We start from the raw sequence: 21496 nt of genomic DNA on the forward strand, positions 1-21496 counted from the left end.
GCTGCTGGTCATTAGTAGCCTGGTACTCAGCACTCTATTGTCCTTCTAATCACTCTGACATCAATGCAAATGTATCCTAAAATCTAATCAAACACTTCGTGAGAGCATTCTGTAGGCTATGCAATTGTTTGAGAAAACAGAGTGATGGCCTCTATTGAGCTCTCGAGTGGCGCAGCGGTCTAAGGCACTGCATCTCAGTGCCAGAGGCGTCACTACAGACCCTGTTTCGATTGCAGGCTGTATCACAACCAGCCGTGATTGGGAGTCCCATAGGGCGGCGCACAATTGGCCCAGCGTCGGCTGGGGTAGGCCGTCATTGTGAATAAGACTTTGTTCTTAACTGACTTGCCTAGTTAAATAAAAAAGAGGAAGATCCCATCAGCTTTCTATAGGCTACACCTACTATATATTGTTCTCAACATTCCTAATATTAAGAACATTGCTCCCTTTACAACAGGAGTACAGCCTACCTGGCTGGCATGAAAATAAACCACGGGAGGAGCGTCCTCCATTCGCTATGTACAGTTGAAGTCGGATGTTTACATACACTTAGGTTGGAGACATTAAAACCCATTTTTCAACCACTCCACACATTTCTTGTTAAAACAAACTATACTTTTGGTTAGGACATCTACTTTGTATATGACACAAGTCATTTTTCCAACCATTGTTTACAGATGGATTATTTCACGTATAATTCACCATATCATAATTCCAGTGGGTTATAAATTTACATACAATTAGTTGACTGTGCCTTTAAACAGCTTGGAAAATTCCTGAAAATGATGTCATGGCTTTAGAAGCTTCTGATAGGCTAATTGACATAATTTGAGTCAATTGGAGGTGTACCTGTGGATGTATTTCAAGGCCTACCTTTCAAACTTAGTGCCTCTTTGCTTGACATCATGGGAAAATCAAAAGAAATCAGCTAAGACCTCAGAAAAAAATGGGAGACCTCGACAAGTCTGGTTCATCATTGGGAGCAATTTCCAAATGCCTGAAGGTACCACGTTCATCTGTACAAACAACAGTACGCAACTATAAACACCATGGGACCACGCCGCTGTCATACCGCTCAGGAAGGAGTCTTGTTTTGTCTCTTAGAGATGAAGGTACTTTGGTGCGAAAAGTGCAAATCAATCCCAGAACAACAGCAAAGGGCCTTGTGAAGATGCTGGGGGAAACCGGTACAAAAGTATCTATATCCACAGTAAAACAAGTCCTATATCGACATAACCTGAAAGGCCACTCAGCAAGGAAGAAGCCACTGCTCCAAAACCGCCACAAAAAAGCCAGACTACGGTTTGCAACTGCACATGGGGACAAATATTGTACTTTTTGGAGAAATGTCCTCTGGTCTGATGAAATAAAAATAGAACTGTTTGGCCATAATAACCATCGTTATGTTTGGAGGAAAAAGGGGGAGACTTGCACGCCGAAGAACATCATCCCAACCATGAAGCACGGGGGTGGCAGCATCATGTTGTGGGGATGCTTTGCTGCAGGAAGGACTGATGCACTTCACAAAATAGATGGCATCACGAGGGAGGAAAATTGGATATATTCAAGCAACATCTCAAGACATCAGTCAGGAAGTTAAAGGTTGGTCACAAATGGGTCTTCCAAATGGACAATGACCCCAAGCATACTTCCAAAGTTGTGGCAAAATGGCTTAAGGACAACAAAGTCAAGGTATTGGAGTGGCCATCACAAAACCCTGACCTCAATGCTATAGAAAATGGGTTGGCAAGAGTGTGCGAGCAAGGAGGCCTACAAATCATTCTCTCTACTATTATTCTGACATTTCACATTACTTTAATGAAGTGGTGGACCTAACTGACCTAAGACAGAGACTTTTTACTAGGATTAAATGTCAGGAATTGTGAAAGCCTGAGTTTAAATGTATTTGGCTGAGGTGTATGTAAACTTCCGACTTCAACTGTAAGTGTGTAGATGTCCATTTCCCCTGTTTCCAGACAGGTGCATGATAATGGTCCCTTCTTAGTCAAAACAAATTTCACATATATTTTTTTTGTATATGTAAAGACAAGATTAAATCAAGAATAGTCTGATGGGTGACAATATTAGCCTGTCACTTGTGAATTATATATTACCACATGTGATCAGCGTATCAATCACAAGTTATGCCTTTTTTGATGACTTTTTCAAATCATAGTCGCACACCTCACCTCAGGCCCACATGCCTGTATGTTTTGATAAGGTTTGTATCACACCTAAAGTGGCCAAATAACTACTTTAACTGAAGCCCATGAATCCGCTTTACAAGGGGTGTAGAGCCTAACTGGCATACATAAGCAGTGTGTGGAGTTTCAGGTTTGGGGAAGATAATCACATGCATAATCACATTTGTGGTCACTTTTGAAAATGGAACATTCGCTCATATAGCCTACTGTAGTGTCCGCATTGCTGCGCTTATAATATGAAGAAATAGCCTAATAGTTTATCAACATTGTGTAAAAAAGTTTTTGATGATTGTGGTTGTATTAATTTGGGATCTATCGCATCACATGACTGTCCCAGACTATGTTTGGAATATGTGTTTCTCGAACAGAATAAAATAGGTCAACTTTTATATGGGGGATAGTAGATTGACATAGACTAGTGCTTTTGTTCGTTAGTACTACTCATCTTGTTGGCTGACGAAAAGTTAATGTGGACAGTTCTTCCAATATCTTCAATGTGCAACTAGGAATTGGATAAGGATGCACGTCCACGATGTGTCTGTCTTCACTTGTAAAAGACCAGATCACTTGATGAAGAGCCATGTGAGTGAAAGGTGCTTTGGAGCAAACAGGACTCAGGGAGAAGGGAATTATAATGAATATATTTAGCCCAAGGACATTTTGTTAGGAGGCATTACGGAGACACACAAAGGGGATGCCGCTGTGAAATTCAAGGCATTATCAAGAGCTTGTCAAATTGTGAATGAGACTGATGAAGTGTGTACAGCCTGCGCAAAAAACAATGCCATGGAATTCTAAGCTAATTTTGTCTGCTAAATGAACTAGTGTATCCCACAACTATATGGCATAGCTAGTTCAGGACCTGACATAAAGACAACTCAGAGTACACTATTCTGTTCTTCTGAAATACACTACATTTTCTTCATATCATACTTCTTTCGACCTGTCTAAAATAATAATGCCTTTATTGTGAAGGTGTAGACTATATTACATAGATTTGTTAGACTTATTTAAAAGGTAGAGGTTCCAAAGGTCTGCATTAAGGGCTTGTAGGAAGCCCGGAGATGCTAAATGTTTTTATGTTAATTAACAGTTTATTACCGTGAGACCGGCAGTTATTTGCTTGACAATCACCGGCTGATTATTGTTGTGACCACCACAGCCCTAGTTGGGACTACTGGGACTGTTGGCAATGTTGGTAGACTGTTGGGACTGTTGAGACTGTTGAAACTGTTGGCAATGTTGGTAGACTGTTGGGACTGTCGAGACTGTTGGCAATGTTGGTAGACTGTTGGGACTGTCGAGACTGTTGGCAATGTTGGTAGACTGTTGGGACTGTTTAGACTGTCAAGACTGTTGGCAATGTTGGTAGACTGTTGGGACTGTTGAGACTGTTGGCAATGTTGGTAGACTGTTGGGACTGTCGAGACTGTTGGCAATGTTGGTAGACTGTTGGGACTGTTTAGACTGTTGGCAATGTTGGTAGACTGTTTAGACTGTCGAGACTGTTGACAATGTTGGTAGACTGTTTAGACTGTTGGGACTGTTTAGACTGTCGAGACTGTTGGCAATGTTGGTAGACTGTTGGGACTGTTTAGACTGTTGGGACTGTTTAGACTGTTGACAACGTTGGTAGACTGTTGGGACTGTTTAGACAGTTGGGACTGTTTAGACTGTTGGGACTGTTTAGACTGTTGGGACTGTTTAGACTGTTGGGACAGTTTAGACTGTTGGGACTGTTGGCTATTTTTTTAATGTAACCTTTATTTAACTAGGGAAGTCAGTTGGGAACAAATTCTTATTTACAATGACAGCCTACACCGGCAGTGCCTTAGACTGCTGCACCACTCGGGATCAATGCTCTCAGGCTCCTCTGTTCTTCTTTTATCAGGACAACAAATGGTGTGGTCAACACAACTGTCTCTCTGTCTGCCTGCATGGCCTCTGGGAATGTGTCAGATAATGACCCAGGGAAAGTATTATATTAGAATGTGATTGTCATTCATATACCAAACACAAGGACACATCCCTTTCCATATTTACTCTGTGGTTATGAAGATATCATATAATCCCATGATCATCTAGGTAGTGATGTATATTTCCTATGGATTGGTGTGGACAGTCTCAAGACTCCCTTTGCTTTGAATACCGTCATTGTATTGGTTAATTATTGCTGTGATTGATTGATTTAATTTAGAATTCACTCTTTGTCTGTGTTTTCTCAGTTGACGAGTTCAGGTCTGCCTTTCTGGTCTGGAGCAAAGAGATGTCCCCATCCCTTGACCTTTGACCCCAGCAATGTAAGTTTTACACAACCTACTGTATCTCTCCTCAGTCTCAGACACACACAGTACACTGCAGTTGTCTCATTTGCCTGTCGAACCAGTCAGCGGGAATGATTTGAAATGTCATTATCTTAGCTGATAACACACCCCTCACATTCTCTCTGGTTGTATATTGGATTGGTTCTTATCTAACCTGTGAGTACCACTTACCTTCTGCTGCTGACAAAGCAAGGTGGATAAAATCTACCCCAACATTACGTACACACACAGGCACACACACAGGCACACACACAGGCACACACACAGGCACACACACACACACACACACACACACACACACACACACACACACACACACACACGCACACACACACACACGCACACAGGCACACACACAGGCACACACAATGGAGCTATAGAGGTGAAAAATCGTTCTCTCCTCTTTGTTCCCCTCCTCTCTGTTCCCCTCCTCCATGTTCTCTCCTCTCTGGTCTCTCCTCTCTGGTCTCTCCTCTCTGGTCTCTCCTCTCTGGTCTCTCCTCTCTGGTCTCTCCTCTCTGTTCCCCTCCACTCTGTTCCCCTCCACTCTGTTCCCCTCCACTCTGTTCCCCTTCACTCTGTTCCCCTCCACTCTGTTCTCTCCTCTCTGTTCTCTCCTCTCTGTTCTCTCCTCTCTGTTCTCTCCTCTCGGTTCCCCTCCTCTCTGTTCCCCTCCTCTCTGTTCCCCTCCTCTCTGTTCCCCTCCTCTCTGTTCCCCTCCTCTCTGTTCCCCTCCTCTCTGTTCCCCTCCTCTTTGTTCGCCTCCTCTTTTATCTCTCCTCTCTGTTCCCCTCCTCTCTGTTCCCCTCCTCTCTGTTCTCTCCTCTCTGTTCTCTCCTCTCTGTTCTCTCCTCTCCGTTCTCTCCTTTCTGTTTTCTCCTCTCTGTTCCCTGCCTCTTTGTTCGCCTCCTCTTTTATCTCTCTCTGTTCCCCTCCTTTCTGTTTTCTCCTCTCTGTTCCCCTCCTCTCTGTTCCCCTCCTCTCTGTTCCCCTCCTCTCTGTTCCCCGCCTCTCTGTTCACCTCCTCTTTGTTCACCTCCTCTTTTCTCTCCCCTCTCTGTTCCCCTCCTCTCTGTTCGCCTCCTCTTTTATCTCTCCTCTCTGTTCCCCTCCTCTTTGTTCGCCTCCTCTTTTCTCTCCCTCCTCTGTTCCCCTCCTCTGTTCCCCGCCTCTTTGTTCGCCTCCTATTTTCTCTCTCCTCTCTGTTCCCCTCCTCTCTGTTCCCCGCCTATTTGTTCGCCTCCTCTTTTCTCTCCCCTCTCTGTTCCCCTCCTCTGTTCCCCGCCTCTTTGTTCGCCTCCTATTTTATCTCTCCTCTCTGTTCCCCTCCTCTCTGTTCCCCTCCTCTCTGTTCTCTCCTCTCTGTTCTCTCTTCTCTGTTCTTGCCTCTCTGTTCTCGTCTCTCTGTTCTCTCCTCTCCGTTCTCTCCTTTCTGTTCTCTCCTCTCAGTTCCCCACCTCTCTGTTCTCTGTTCTCTCGTCTCCGTTTTCTCCTCTCCGTTCTCTCCTTTCTGTTCTCTCCTCTCGGTTCCCCACCTTTCTGTTCTCTCCTCTCTGATCTCTCCTCTCCGTTCTCTCCTTTCTGTTCTCTCCTCTCGGTTCCCCACCTCTCTGTTCTCTCCTCTCTGTTCTCTCCTCTCTGTTCTCTCCTCTCTGTTCTCTCCTCTGTTCTCTCCTCTGTTCTCTCCTCTGTTCTCTCCTTTCTGTTCTCTCCTCTCCGTTCCCCACCTTTCTGTTCTCTCCTCTCTGTTCTCTCCTCTCCGTTCTCTCCTTTCTGTTCTCTCCTCTCGGTTCCCCACCTCTCTGTTCTCTCCTCTCTGTTCTCTCCTCTCTGTTCTCTCCTCTCCCTTCTCTCCTCTCTGTTCTCTCTGTTCTCTCCTTTCTGTTCTCTCTTCTCGGTTCCCTACCACTCTGTTCTCTACCTCTCTGTTCTCTCCTCTCTTCTCTCCTTTCTGTTCTCTCCTTTCTGTTCTCTCCTCTATGTTCTCTCCTCTCTGTTCCTCTCCCTTCCCTTCCTCTCTGTTCCCTTCCTCTCTGTTCCCTTCCTCTCTGTTCCCTTCCTCTCTGTTCCCTCCTCTCTGTTCCCCTCCTCTCTGTTCCCCTCCTCTCCTGGTATGAGAGGTTGTCTCCTCACCTGTCCTCAGGTCTGGGCCTGCAGCTCTCACAGGCAGACAATAGGACAACAACAATGTTCTTTAGGAATGCCTCTTATCAACACACTCAATAAACACACTGACTGCTTCTAGAGCATAGAGCCTATTCATGGCCTGTTGAATGTCATTTAGTAGCAGTTGTAAATCAGTGGAACCACCCTATGAATCTGTAATAGTCCTCTGATGTATTCAATGGTAGTACTATTTAAAACTACATGATGAATCACAAGGGGGTTTGTTGGTCACCGATGGGAGGTTTTAAACTGATGTAAATTGCGATTATTTTCTTACTTGTTTTCTGCCTTGACAAGAAGCAGGTAGCCTAGCTTTTAGAGCCTTGGCCAGTAACCAAAAGGTTGCTGGTTTGAATACCCGAGCTGACAAAGTGAAAAATCTGTTGATATGCCCTTGAGCAAGGAACTTAACCTTAATTTGCTCCAGCCAGGGTTGCCACACTACTACTACTGACCTTGTAAAGCAACACATTTCACTGCACCTATCTGGTGTATGTGACAATAAAACATATTTATATTTTTTGGTTAAGTCCAGAGGGTTTTCTCCTTTGGTAACTACTGGGTGACTCTGCTGATAGCTCATACAGCCCAGTGTGGTGGACATATTGCATGAGCAGAGTTGGAGAGTAACTGCGATTACATGTAATCTAATTACCAAAAACTCTAACTGTAAGCAGTTAGGTTACCAGCTAAAATGTTCTAATCAGATTACAGATATTTTTGGGAAAAAAACAGATTACTTGGATTACTTTTAAATTCAGAACAATGTTTGCCAAAAAATATACTATGACACCTTTCTGATTTCTCAATGATTTTCAAGTCAGCATTGAAAAACGGCACAAGTTTAAGTTTGTTCCACCTGAGCGAGTCTGACCACAAGTCACAGATCACTATGAGGACACCAAATGCGTTTGATGAAACCTTTTTGTCTTCTTCTAATGCCTCTGGCGGTGAAAGTAATCCAAAAGTAACTGAAAGCAATCAGATTGTGCTACTGACTTTGAGTAATCTAAAAGTTACGTTACTGGTCACAATTTTAGACCGCTAACTACTAACTGTAACGGATTACATTTAGAAAGGAACCTACCCAACTCTATCCATGATGAACATCCTGTCAGATATTAACATTTTCCATAGCTTTTGCTCCTCGCGTGCAACTAGTAGGAAGTGGTCTTTGTACCACCCCTAATATGACCAAAGTGGATTTGTGAGTTTTGTTTGAGTTTGCAGCATGTGTGTAATGTAATTATTTATTTTACCTCAGCAGGTCTGGTTCTGACTGTTGAGATGGAGAGGTGGGGGGTCATTAACAGTTTGTGTTATCTTGTCATGTATTGTAGACCACCCATATGGACTATGTGGTGGCAGCAGCCAACCTCTATGGGCAGATCTATGGGATTGTGGGTACACGAGACAGCTCTGCAATCAGGAGCATCCTAGAGACGGTCCACATACCTGCCTTCACCCCCAAGTCTACCGTCAAGATCCATCTCACTGACAAGGAGATGGAGGAGGAGAGGGAGAGTGGACATTTGGGTGAGTAACTGTCCATTTATCTACTGTATGTTGTGTTATAAGCCTGTTTCTCAGGCCTTTGTGTTACTCTGTATTTCTGTTCCATTTGACCAGACACAGGCCGACTGGAGGAGTTGCAGAAGAAGCTGTCCTCTCCTCCAGTGAACAGCGAAGCCCTGCAGATGCACCCCATTGACTTTGAGAAGGTAATAAGAGCCCAGCGCCATGCTCGCCATATCTCAGCTGGTAACACTGCATAGTGCTAGGGGCCACACAGAGGGAAGGGGTCCATGTTGAACTCTATATGGGGCAAAAAAAAATAGCAGTTTGGTTTTTGGGTCCTCAGTGACCCTTGTCTGTGCTAGTCCCTAACGGGACACACACTGCAGTGGCTCAGTGTCAAAGGAAACAGGATGTCTTGTGTTCTGGGTCCTCTCTGTTACACTGCTACTGTAAGGGGTAGTATTTTAGAGAGTGCATATCTTGTTATTAACAGCTTTCAGAACAGTGGTGAATAAACAGTCTACAGAACAGTGGTGAATAAACAGTCTACAGAACAGTGGTGAATAAACAGTCTACAGAACAGTGGTGAATAAACAGTCTACAGAACAGTGGTGAATAAACAGTCTACAGAGACTAGGCCTGAGGACCTCTAGCTCTGTTTGTGGGGCTCCCCATCTCACACGGTCTACCACCACCATGTCACCCAGCCCTGTGAAGCAGCACACTCACACAGCCCCGAGGGCAACAGTTCCTCCATAACACTTCCATTGTACAGCCAGTCACTGTCATGCAGTGGAACTGGAGCCTCTCTCTCTCCTTTCTTTCTCTCTCTCACTCCCACTCTCTCTCTTCTCTCTCTCTCCTTTCTTTCTTTCTCTCACTCCCACTCTCTCTTCTCTCTCACTCCCACTCTCTCTCTTCTCTCTCACTCCCCCTCTCTCTCTTCTCTCTTCTCTCTCACTCCCAATCTCTCTCTTCTCTCTCACTCCCAATATCTCTCTTCTCTCTCACTCCCACTCTCTCTCTTCTCTCTCTCTCGTTTCTTTCTTTCTCTCACTCCCACTCTCTCTCTTCTCTCTCTCTCCTTTCTTTCTTTCTCTCACTTCCACTCTCTCTTCTCTCTCACTCCCACTCTCTCTCTTCTCTCTCACTCCCCCTCTCTCACTTCTCTCTTCTCTCTCACTCCCCCTCTCTCTCTTCTCTCTCACTCCCAATCTCTCTCTTCTCTCTCACTCCCACTCTCTCTCTTCTCTCTCACTCCCACTCTCTCTCTTCTCTCTCACTCCCACTCTCTCTCTTCTCTCTCACTCCCACTCTCTCTCTTCTCTCTCACTCCCCCACCTCATCTATCCATCATAAAAGGAGGTTTGGAGCTGTGTAGTACAGATGACTGATTAGTGTGGCTGGCGAAGTGTGTAGGGTGGCTGGTGAAGTGTGTAGGGTGGCTGGTGAAGTGTGTAGGGTGGCTGGTGAAGTGTGTAGGGTGGCTGAGGTAAGACAGGTATTGGATGTCACCTTGCCTTGGATGTGACTGAGACCCTCCTCCTCGTCCACCTCCTCATCCTCCTTGTCCACATCCTCCACCTACTCTCTACCTCTGCTAACTGGACAGGTCATGCTACAGATGCCTGGAATGTGAGGAAACGGATTCTGCAGTATCGGGTTGCCAGGTGAGACTACCTCATGACCCCTCCAGCTGCCCCTGACTGATTGTCACCCTCTTTGTAGGGCTGTGCTGGCTGAGGTGTGAGCTCATAGACAGTGTCGCTAACAGGGGAATCTGATTTCCACTACATGGCAGAGGGGTGATCAGTCATGTACTAGTGTAATTAAAGTGACACAGACACAAAGGCCTCAGAGCTCAAAGCAGACGAACCACGGCATCACATCATTGACTCATTTGGCTTTAATAGACAAGGAAGTGCTGAGAAGTATTCTGGCCTGGAATCAGTTGATCTCATCTTCATCTCACAGCTGTTGATGTAATGTATGTAAGAATGTTTCTCCATTTGTCTCCTCTTCAGAACCATGTTGCTCCAGTGGCAGGTGTTCCCTGAAAATAGAACAATCTGGTGGTCTTTGGATATTAACGGTTAATGCATTCATGTATTATAAAGAGGATCAATTGTGTTTACAGGATGATGATAATAACTTCCACATAGACTACATAGTGGCTGCCTCTAACTTGAGGGCAGAGAACTACGACATCCCAACAGCTGATCGTCACAAGGTTAGAATCTTCATTGTTTTCTCCTATCACAGCGGCACAACAGAGAGTGATAAACAAATCTCAAAAATCTTTTTCTTTCTGTCCTTGTGGGGAACAAACAATTAAGTCCCATTTTAAATCCAATTTTCCCTAACCCCTAGCTCTAACCGTAACTCCTAACCCATAGCTCTAACCCTAACTCCTAACCCCTAGCTCTAACCCTAACTCCTAACCCCTAGCTCTAACCCTAACTCCTAACCCTAGCTCTAACCCTAACTCCTAACCCCTAGCTCTAACCCTAACTCCTAACCCATAGCTCTAACCCTAACTCCTAACCCCTGACTCTAACCCTAACTCCTAACCCCTAACTCTAACCCTAACTCTAATCGTAACTTCTAACCCCCAACTCTAACCCTAACTATAATCCTAACTCTAACCCCTAACTCTAACCCTAACCCCTAACTCTAACCCTAACCCCTAACTCTAACCCTAACCCTAACCCCAACCCCTAACTCTAACCCCTAACTCTAACCCCTAACTCTAACCCCTAACTCTAACCCTAACCCTAACTCCTAACCCCTAACTCCTAACTCTTACTCTAACCCCTTACTCTAACCCCTAGCTCTAACCCTAACTCTAACCCTAACCCAAACTCCTAACTATAACCCTAACTCTAATCGTAACCTCTAACCCCTAACTCTAACCCCTAACTCTAACCCTGACTCCTAACCCCTAACTCTAACCCTAACCCAAACTCCTAACTATAACCCTAAGTCTAATCGTAACTTCTAAACCCTAACTCTAAACCCTAACTCTAAACCCTAACTCTAAACCCTAACTCTAAACCCTAACTCCTAACCCCTAGCTCTAACCCTAACTCCTAACCCCTAACTCTAACCATAACCCCTAGCTCTAACCCTAACTCCTAACCCCTAACCCTAACCCAAACTCCTAACCCCTAACCCTAACTCTAATCGTAACTTCTAACCCCTAACTCTAACCCCTAACTCTAACCCTAACTCTAGCTCTAACTCTAACCCTAACTCCTAACCCCTAACTCTAACCCTAACCCAAACTCCTAACTATAGCCCTAACTCGAATCGTAACTTCTAACCCCTAACCCCTAACTCTAACCCTAACTCTAGCTCTAACCCTAACCCCTAACTCTAACCCTAACTCCTAACCCCTAACTCTAACCCTAACTCTAACCCCTAGCTCTAACCCCTAGCCCTAACCCCTAGCCCTAACCCCTAACTCCTAACTCCTAACCCCTAACTCCTAACCCCTAACTCCTAACCCCTAACTCTAACCCCTAACTCTAACCCCTAACTCTAACCCCTAACTCTAACCCCTAACTCTAACCCCTAACTCTAACCCCTAACTCCTAACCCCTAACTCCTAACCCCTAACCCCTAACTCTAACCCCTAACTCTAACCCCTAACTCTAACCCCTAACCCTAACCCCTAACTCTAACCCTAACTCCTAACCCCTAACTCTAACCCTAACTCCTAACCCCTAACTCTAACTCTAACCCTTACTCTAACCCCTAGCTCTAACCCTAACTCTAACCCTAACTTCTAACCCCTAACTCTGACCCCTAACTCTAACCCCTAACTCTAACCCCTAACTCTTCCCCTAACTCTAACCCTGACTCCTAACCCCTAACTCTAACCCAAACTCCTAACTATAACCCTAAGTCTAATCGTAACTTCTAACCCCTAACTCCTAAACCCTAACTCTAACCCCTAACTCTAACCCCTAACTCTAACCATAACCCCTAACTCTAACCCTAACTCCTAACCCCTAGCTCTAACCCTAACTCCTAACCCCTAACTCTAACCCCTAACTCTAACCCTAACTCCTAACCCCTAACTCTAACCCTAACTCCTAACCCCTAACCCTAACTCCTAACTATAACCCTAACTCTAATCGTAACTTCTAACCCCTAACTCTAACCCTAACTCCTAACCCCTAACTCTAACCCTAACCCAAACTCCTAACTATAGCCCTAACTCGAATCGTAACCTCTAACCCCTAACTCTAACCCCTAACTCTAACCCCTAACCCTAACCCTAACCCCTAACCCTAACCCCTAACTCTAACCCTAACTCTAACCCCTAACTCCTAACCCCTAGCTCTAACTCCTAACCCCTAACCCCTAACTCCTAACTCCTAACCCCTAACCCCTAACTCCTAACCCCTAACCCCTAACTCCTAACCCCTAACTCCTAACCCCTAACTCTAACTCCTAACCCTAACTCCTAACCCCTAACTCCTAACCCCTAACTCTAACCCCTAACTTTAACCCCTAACTTTAACCCCTAACTTTAACCCCTAACTTTAACCCTAACTCCTAACCCTAACTCCTAACCCTAACTCTAACTCCTAACTCTTAGCGAAATGTCCCCACAATTGCCCCCCCCCCCCCTCTCACTTTTCTTTGTTTTACTCTCCTTCTGGTCCCTACAAGGATATTAAAACCAAACACACACTCTTTTAACTGGAGCTCCTTTCTCCTCTCATCCAGAGTAAGCTGATCGCGGGTCGCATCATCCCGGCTATAGCCACGACCACGGCTGCAGTGGCAGGTCTGATGTGTGTGGAGCTGTACAAGCTGGTCCAGGGCCACAGGAAGATCAGCTCCTACCGCTCAGGCTACATCAACCTGGCTGTCCAGTACTGTGTCCTGTCAGAGCCCCTCGGGCCACAGCGCTTCACAGTAAGTGACCGGTCAGCACACACACCCACAGTGTAAAGTGATGAATGCCATTTTTTATTTTTTTACAGGAGAGGGAATTGAACTGACAGTATTTACATGGTAAAATAGGATAAAACAGAGACTGTATTCAGTCTGCCTCTTAACTGCTACTGTTACTTCAGCATTTAGGCCTAAATCTGTTTCGCTTTATGAACAGAGAGTTAGTTCCAACAGTGAGTGACTGCCCTCAGTGTAAGAGACTACAGCTAACCTGAGAATCCACGGCCCATAAGGGAGGGGTTAACTCAGCTCAGTCTAATCCGAGAGGGTGTTTGCATCCAGGTAAGGCAGGGAGTAACTGTACACCCCCCCACCCCCGCACCACCCTGCCTGGAGCTGTGTTCGCACAATCCAGGAGACCTTCAATGCATAAAGGCACCCAAGTGTGAAGCAAGAGAATAAAGCAGAAGCGGAGAGAAGAGCAGAGAAAAGTATGCTCTAAGAAGAGAGAGCTTTCAGGCCCACATCTCCAGTTTGCTTCAGATGTAATGCCTGGCTTAATGGGTTCTATGGAACAATGGCCACACTAGAACCTAGAACAAGAATGTGCACTTGCCAATTAGAAAGCCAAACAGAACTCTGGGTCTAGTTCTGGGTCATGGATTTGGAGGACACCCAATGATGAGGTAAGGTGACGCCCACAACGCCCCCTCCCCGTCCCAGGATAGCTCACCTCTGGAAGGGTCTGACCCGGGAAGCGGGCCTCGTCCTCCTGTAGGCGCCCCCAAATCCCGACAGCACAAGGGTTGTTGTACTGTACACTGTCCTCTTGCTCAGTTCAGACCAACTCTGGCCTCTCTTGGTTTGGTATGCTAAAAGCTTGTTGAGCAGTTCGGTAGCTATGGCAATATGTAGGCCTGTTTGAGACCTATGGGAGCATATGAGGCGGGGACAGCACAGACATAATGGCTTTTTGTTATGATTCATGTTGGAAATCATGTTTCACCAGTTCTGTGTAGGGAAGTTCTGTTTTTCCTCTTGTACTTGTCCGTTGTCTAGACATTCCAAACGTAGTCAAAACTGCATGGAAAAAAGTTGATTCACCGTGAATGTTAGCAGTCATGCAGAGAGAGCACTTTAAATAACGAGAACCTAAAGATTTATAACACACTGCAGAGATGAGGGGGACAATATTTTCCAGACCCCAACTGTTCAAGTCTCTTTTTTTTGTGGCATCAGCATATATTTTAGTTCAGCTTCTAAATAAGTATCCTCATGTCTCAATGCACAGGAAGCCATCCACTGCAGCTAATGACTGGGCTGTGCGGTGCTGAGCTGTATGTACTGTGTTGAGCTGTATTGTTGGGCTGTGCGGTGCTGAGCTGTATGTACTGTGTTGAGCTGTATTGTTGGGCTGAGCTGAGCTGGTCTGTGCTGTACTGTGTTTGGCTGTATTGTTTGGCTGAGCTGAGCTGGACTGAGCTGTATTGTTGGGCTGACCTGAGCTGGACTGAGCTGTAATGTGTTAAGCTCTGTTGTTGGGCTGAGCTGAGCTGGTCTGTGCTGTGTTGAGTTGTATTGTTGGGCTGAGCTGAGCTGGTCTGTGCTGTACTGTGTTGAGCTCTCTTGTTGGGCTGAGCTGAGCTGGTCTGTGCTGTACTGTGTTGAGCTGTATTGTTTGGCTGAGCTGAGCTGAGCTGGACTGTGCTGTACTGTGTTGAGCTGTATTGTTGGGCTGAGCTGAGCTGGTCTGTGCTGTACTGTGTTGAGCTCTCTTGTTGGGCTGAGCTGGTCTGTGCTGTACTGTTTTGAGCTGTATTGTTGGGCTGAGCTGAGCTGGTCTGTGCTGTACTGTGTTGAGCTCTCTTGTTGGGCTGAGCTGAGCTGGTCTGTGCTTGTACTGTGTTGAGCTCTTGTTGGGCTGAGCTGGACTGAGCTGTAATGTGTTGAGCTCTGTTGTTGTGCTGTGTTGAGCTGGGCTGAGCTGTAATGTGTTGAGCTCTGTTGTTGTGCTGTGTTGAACTGGGCTGAGCTGTAATGTGTTGAGCTCTGTTGTTGTGCTGTGTTGAGCTGGGCTGATCTGTACTGTGTTGAGCTGGGCTGAGCTGTACTGTGTTGAGCTGGGCTGTGTATGGCTGACTAAGTAGGAGTGAGGGAGCCATGTAGGCCAGAGTAGATAGAATACAGGTCTCCAGATGGGGAGAACACAGAGGCGTGTTAGGTCTGGGTCTGGGTGGACCCCGACGAACTGAGGCTGTTCTGAGGGCAAAAGGAGGGTGCAACTCAATATTAGGAAGGTGTTCCTAATGTTTGGTATGCTCAGTGTATATTGCACACACACACACACACACACACACACGCACACGCACACGCACGCGCACGCGCACACACACACCTGTCTTCACCAATACACTTGTGTTCGCAGTGTCCAGAACACACAAATGGTAAGAGGTGTTCTGGTCCTCATACAGTCTCTCCTCATGCTCCCCACTCCCCACCCCTCCCAAATGGTCGCAACTTGTGTCTCAGTCAGACTGGAGACTGACTAAAGAGAACAAATGTCACCTCATTTCCTCCATTGCGAAAAAAACAGGCTTACCGTGCTTTTTGTGTTTGAATAGGTTGCTGAAATATAGTGATGCAGACTAACACTCTGCCTCCTCTTTTGTGTCCATGTTTGCTGTATGTACAATAGAAGCAAAGCAACTTGATTATGCCAAAATTAACAGTATCTGGGTTTATGGACATTCATAGCATAGTGGTCATCATGAACATGGCACGTGAGTGACCTCTGAACCCAAAGGTCAGAATTGGGGAAGTCCCAGGTCAGCCCTCCTGACAGGCGGGGAGGGAGGATGTTGTTTTATGTGAGGAACGTGTGTGTGCATCTCCCCTAGTCCTCCTGAGAGTAGACTGGGTTAACGGAAGGCCCAGACAGACCTCGGCTTCCTGTGGGTTTGTTTTCAATACTTCAGCTCATACATACTTCTGTCTGCTGCTTCCTTTCCTGTCTTTAGGAATGACATGCTCTCACATACAAGCTTACCAATTACCTCACTCCAGTCACTGTTCTCAAAGCACATTGTCAGTCAACCCCCTCTCTTATCATAGATATTACTACTTTAAAATGGCGAAGGTGTTTGATAGCCTCTCACCTTGTCCGAGGCAAAGATATGAGGATAGCCGCTCCCTTTCTCCTGAGTGTTGTAAAGGACAGCTGCCCAGCTAGCCTGTTGGAAGGTGTGGCCAGAGCCATCTGGAGGGAGTCCTGGGGTCTGGTTACCTCAGCTCACCTTGGCAGCCTTTGTGTGCTAGATGGAGGAGGTGTGTGTGTGTGTGTGGTGGAGGAGGAGGTGTGTGTGGAAGACAAGCTGTCAGGCCAGATGGAGAGATGGCAACATGAAGGAGAAGTGCATGGGAAGCGTGCAGTCTGCAGCACCAGTAATTAGGTAGAGAAATTATTTGTATACGTTATCCGGAGGAACAAGAAAAGATACTTTAGCAAATACAAATAATTTATCATGTTAATAAGGTCATACGAATGTTTATATTCTTTGTATACACTAGCACTCTGCACAGTGTATTTATTATAATTATACCTGCTTTTACAATGTTTTTTTTCCATAAACAAATGTTTCATGAACACATTGATAAGTATCAAGATTTTGCCTCTTCGACACAGAGCTGAATCGCAGCTGGACCACATGGTCTGCTTTAGTCATTGCTGCAACATGCTACTTTATCATTTTCATCTCAGCCTGTTTCCCTGCCAGACTAAATATCCTTCAGGATTATTGCCGATTTTTATTAGTCTGCTTTTGAAGTGAGTGCAGGCGTGCAGCTGTTACATCTCACTGGTGATCTGACAACTATCAAGGGATCAACTTACGCATGCATGGATGTAGACCACCCCTGCCATGAGATCAGTCAGCTTTTTATATCAAATAACTGGACTAGAGCCTTAAATGGGTTTGGTAGTCTGTTCGCTTGATCAGCAGATAACCTCAGCTTTTTATATCAAATAACTGGACTAGAGCCTTAAATGGGTTTGGTAGTCTGTTCGCTTGATCAGCAGATAACCTCATCTTTAGATATTTTGTCTGCATGCCACAGTCCTCCTTCTCTGCAGAAACATGCTCTGTGCATATAGAGATATCAGTCTAGGAGAAAGAGAGATTGTACACAGTACCGATGAGCTAAACGTTGGCTAAGAGAAGGCCTGCAGTGAAAGACCCATATAAATGGACCATTAACATCTGGCCACGGAGACTGGTAGATGGTTATTGCAACCATAAAGGTGATATAATAAACTCAGCAAAAAAGGAAATGTCAATTTTTCAGGACCCTGTCTTTCAAAGATAATTCGTAAAAATCCAAATAACTTCACAGATCCGGATCTCAATCCCATTGGCATGTCTGTTACCTGTTGGATCGGAGGGTGACTGCTAGGGCCATTCCCCCCAGAAATGTCCGGAAACTTGCAGGTGCCTTGGTGGAAGAGTGGGGTAACATCTCACAGCAAGAACTGGAAAATCTGGTGCAGTCCATGAGGAGGAGATGCACTGCAGTACTTAATGCAGCTGGTGGCCACACCAGATACTGACTGTTACTTTTTATTTTGTCCAGGGACACATTATTCCATTTCTGTTAGTCACATGTATGTGGAACAGTTCAGTTAATGTCTCAGTTGTTGCATCTTGTTATGTTCATACAAATATTTACACATGTTAATTTTTCTGAAAATAAATGCAGTTGACAGTGAGAGGATGTTTCTTTTTTTGCTGAGTTTATAAGGTTTTTTGTTCTGAATACACTCTTGGTGCAACTGAAGTGGTGTATTCGTCTGTAACAATAGCATGCTTTTTTGCTATTCTAAAACAGGAAATGGGGCTTAGCTGGCTAATAGCCATACTTTGGCAATAACAAAATAACAAAATGCCTGCACTTTTCCCCAATGCCCCTAGCATCCCCCTTCATCCCCAGGGACTGTGGGTTTTAAACAGCTGTTTCCCCCTACTGTTGTCCTCTATATAGATAATTAAGACCCTATTCCCACTACGAGATTTGAAAGAGAATTCTACTTTTCAATTCACATGACACCCTGGCCTACCTTTCGTTGTGGCTGGCAATGCCACATTGTTAGTCCACATCTCAAATTGACCGTAAATATCACAGTATGACAGACCTTTCTTCTAAAACATATTACACCGTTAAATAATGCAACAAATCCATATTACACTCTTGAATAATGAAACAATTCACAAGCATGTATGTGCAGACAATTAAATGGTTTATTTTCTCATCTGAATGCTACACTCATTACATTTTAGCTTCAAGACCAAAGCACAGAGTTGTATAACAAGCTTCATCAAGTGAGCCTATAAATGTAATGTCATGTTTTTATAGCCTAAAATATGTGTGTTCTAAGAAAATGGGAATGATCAGATTGGGTTTAAATTCACACTTTGGGTGGCTAAGTCACCGAGGGATTTTTAATAAAAAATGATTGACTGGAATGAATCAACACAATAGTGATGACATACTGTATGAGTGTCATTTATAGTCACAGATGGAAAGGCCTACATACAGCGAGCTCAGCCCTGTTAGTGTTATTGTCCAATCGCATTTGTCTCTTTGTCCGTTTAAAGGGTTTTAATGTTTTCAAGCTCCCTTGCCAGGAGTATTTCCAGGAGTTGTTTATAAAAGCATGTGACCTGATTAGAAAAATTATCTGGTCCCATCATAGCCCATATAAAACATGTTTTCACAACTGAGTTATTACTATGTCATATGCTACAACTAGGGTCCAGAGTTGGTTAGGTTAGCCTACTACCAGATCAGGAATAACTCTGGGCCCCGGGAAAATAATTCCCCCCACCGCCACCACTCTGGGACCTGTGGTGCCACCTCTGAAATGACCACACAATGTTACAAATGAAAAAACATATCCTATTTGTATGATGTACATTTTATATTTGTTGGGTGGTGGGGATGGGCTTCCGTAGTTTTACATGGCTCAGTGCAACCAGCAGCTTCTGCGACAATTTAATAATGTAACAGGCTGTTACTGCAATTTCATGTAAAAACCCAATAAAACATTTCTTAAATATGATGAAAATGTTTAGACATTTCAGCTGTTTCTAAAACATTGCTCTGCTATTACCATTTATACTGTAGGAGTGTTGGCTCACCAAGACATTTGTGTTTACACTGCCCTGCTTCAAGGAGGGCAACTGTTGGGCCGAGGGTCGTGCGCTACCTCCTGAGGTAGTGGTCAATACGACGTAGAAAGTACACACGTTTACCTTTGAGTGATATGTGTAGTGGACTGTATTTTTACGGAAAGTGTAATAATGTACACTACCATTCAAAAGTTTGGGGTCACTTAGAAATGTCTTTGTTTTTGAAAGAAAAGCACAACAGTGAAGAGGCTTTTCCGGGATGCTGGCCTTCTAGGCAGAGATGCAAAGAAAAATTAATATCTCAGACTGGTCAATAAAAAAAAAAGATTATGATGGGCAAAAGAACACAGACACTGGACAGAGGAACTCTGCCTAGAAGGCCAGCATCTCAGAGTCGCCTCTTCACTGTTGACGTTAAGACTGGTGTTTGCGGGAACTATTTAATGAAGCTGCCAGTTGAGGACCTGTGAGACTTCTGTTTCTCAAACTAGACACCCTAATGTACTTGTCCTCTTGCTGAGTTGTGCACCGGGGCCTCCCACTCCTCTTTCTATTCTGGTTAGGGCCAGTTTGTGCTGTTCTGTGAAGGGAGAAGTACACAGCGTTGTATGAGATCTTCAGTTTCTTGGCAATTTCTCACATGGAATAGCCTTCATTTCTCAGAACAAGAATAGACTGACGAGTTTCAGAAGAAAGTTATTTGTTTTTGGACATTTTGAGCCTGTAATCAAACCCACAAATGCTGATACTCCAGATACTCAACTAGTCTAAAGAAGGCCAATTGTTTTGCTTCTTTAATCAGCACAACAGTTTTCAGCTGAGCTAACGTCATTGCACAAGGCTTTTCTAATGATAAATTTGCCTTTTAAAATTATGAACATGGATTAGCTAGCACAACATGCTATTGGAACACAGGAGTGATGGTTGCTGATAATGGGCCTCTGTAGATATTCCATTAGAAATCAGCTGTTTCCAGCTACTATAGTCATTTAGAACATTAACAATGTCTACACTGTTTTTCTGATCAATTTGATGTTATTTTAATGGGCAAAAAAAATGTGTTTTTCTTTCAAAAACAAGGACATTTCTAAGTGACCCCAAACGTTTGAATGGTAGTGTAAGTGTGACGAGGCACAGCAATGTAAAAAAATAGGAGGCAGCCCTCGTCAGCCCCACAGAGAGACTCTGAGTATCGCTTTCCACTAAGTAAAGATGGTTTTCACTAGGGGTTCGGGCATAGGTCATAACATTTGGAGAGCACTGAAACGTGATGCTGTGATCTCTGAGATGGACGTGGCATTTCTGCATGTCAAACTCGAACTAGCTAACTTTCCTCACATTTCGTTCTTCTCTTTCCTGGCATTTATGTTTTCTTGGCACATTTATTGATATTTGTGGTTTAGAACTGCAAAGGGAGTGTTTAAACTTCACGATAAAGTTTAATGTGCCTCTTTAGTGTAATGGTAGTCGCTGGTCACATTCTTGCCCGTTGGATTCATTTGATATGACCTAGAGGGAGAAAAGGGCTAACACTCAGCTTCTAGAGCGAGAATAGAGCTAACACTCAGCTTCTAGAGCGAGAATAGAGCTAACACTCAGCTTCTAGAGCGAGAATAGAGCTAACACTCAGCTTCTAGAGCGAGAATAGAGCTAACACTCAGCTTCTAGAGCGAGAATAGAGCTAACAATCAGCTTCTAGAGCGAGAATAGAGCTAACACTCAGCTTCTAGAGCGAGAATAGAGCTAACACTCAGCTTCTAGAGCGAGAATAGAGCTAACACTCAGCTTCTAGAGCGAGAATAGAGCTAACACTCAGCTTCCAGAGCGAGAATAGACCTAACACTCAGCTTCTAGAGGGAGAATAAAGCTAACACTCGGCTTCTAGAGGGGTCTCTTCTGGCGCCGACAGAGATGGCCGCCTCGCTTCGCATTCCTAGGAAACTATGCAGTTTTTTTTTTTTTTTTTTACGTGTTATTTCTTACATTAGTACCCCAGGTCATCTTAGGTTTCATTACATACAGTCGAGAAGAACTACTGTATATAAGATCAGCGTCAACTCACCATCAGTACGACCAAGAATATGTTTTTCGCGACGCGGATCCTGTGTTCTGCCTTACAAACAGGACAACGGAATGGATCGCATGCAGCGACCCAAAAACGACTCAGAAAAAGAGGGAAACGAGGCGGTCTTCT

General features: G+C 44.7%; 1 protein-coding gene across 4 annotated transcripts in view; it reads left to right on the forward strand.

Annotated features, from left to right (window-relative positions):
- Positions 1–21496, forward strand: part of uba7 (ubiquitin-like modifier activating enzyme 7) — a 93120-nt gene that overhangs the window by 28762 nt on the left and 42862 nt on the right. For 2 of the 4 annotated variants that reach the window (XM_064966875.1, XM_064966874.1), the window contains exons 17-21: positions 4430–4504; positions 8035–8230; positions 8324–8415; positions 10350–10442; positions 12950–13141. In XM_064966875.1, coding sequence (XP_064822947.1) covers positions 4430–4504; positions 8035–8230; positions 8324–8415; positions 10350–10442; positions 12950–13141 — 648 coding nt within the window. Of the gene's footprint in view, positions 1–4429; positions 4505–8034; positions 8231–8323; positions 8416–9824; positions 10285–10349; positions 10443–12949; positions 13142–17509; positions 17883–21496 lie in introns of those variants that run through there. The other 2 variants (XM_064966876.1, XM_064966877.1) reach the window with 2 other exon arrangements.

Source organism: Oncorhynchus masou, chromosome 5 (assembly GCF_036934945.1).
Source record: "Oncorhynchus masou masou isolate Uvic2021 chromosome 5, UVic_Omas_1.1, whole genome shotgun sequence".
Taxonomy (NCBI): Eukaryota; Metazoa; Chordata; class Actinopteri; order Salmoniformes; family Salmonidae; genus Oncorhynchus; species Oncorhynchus masou.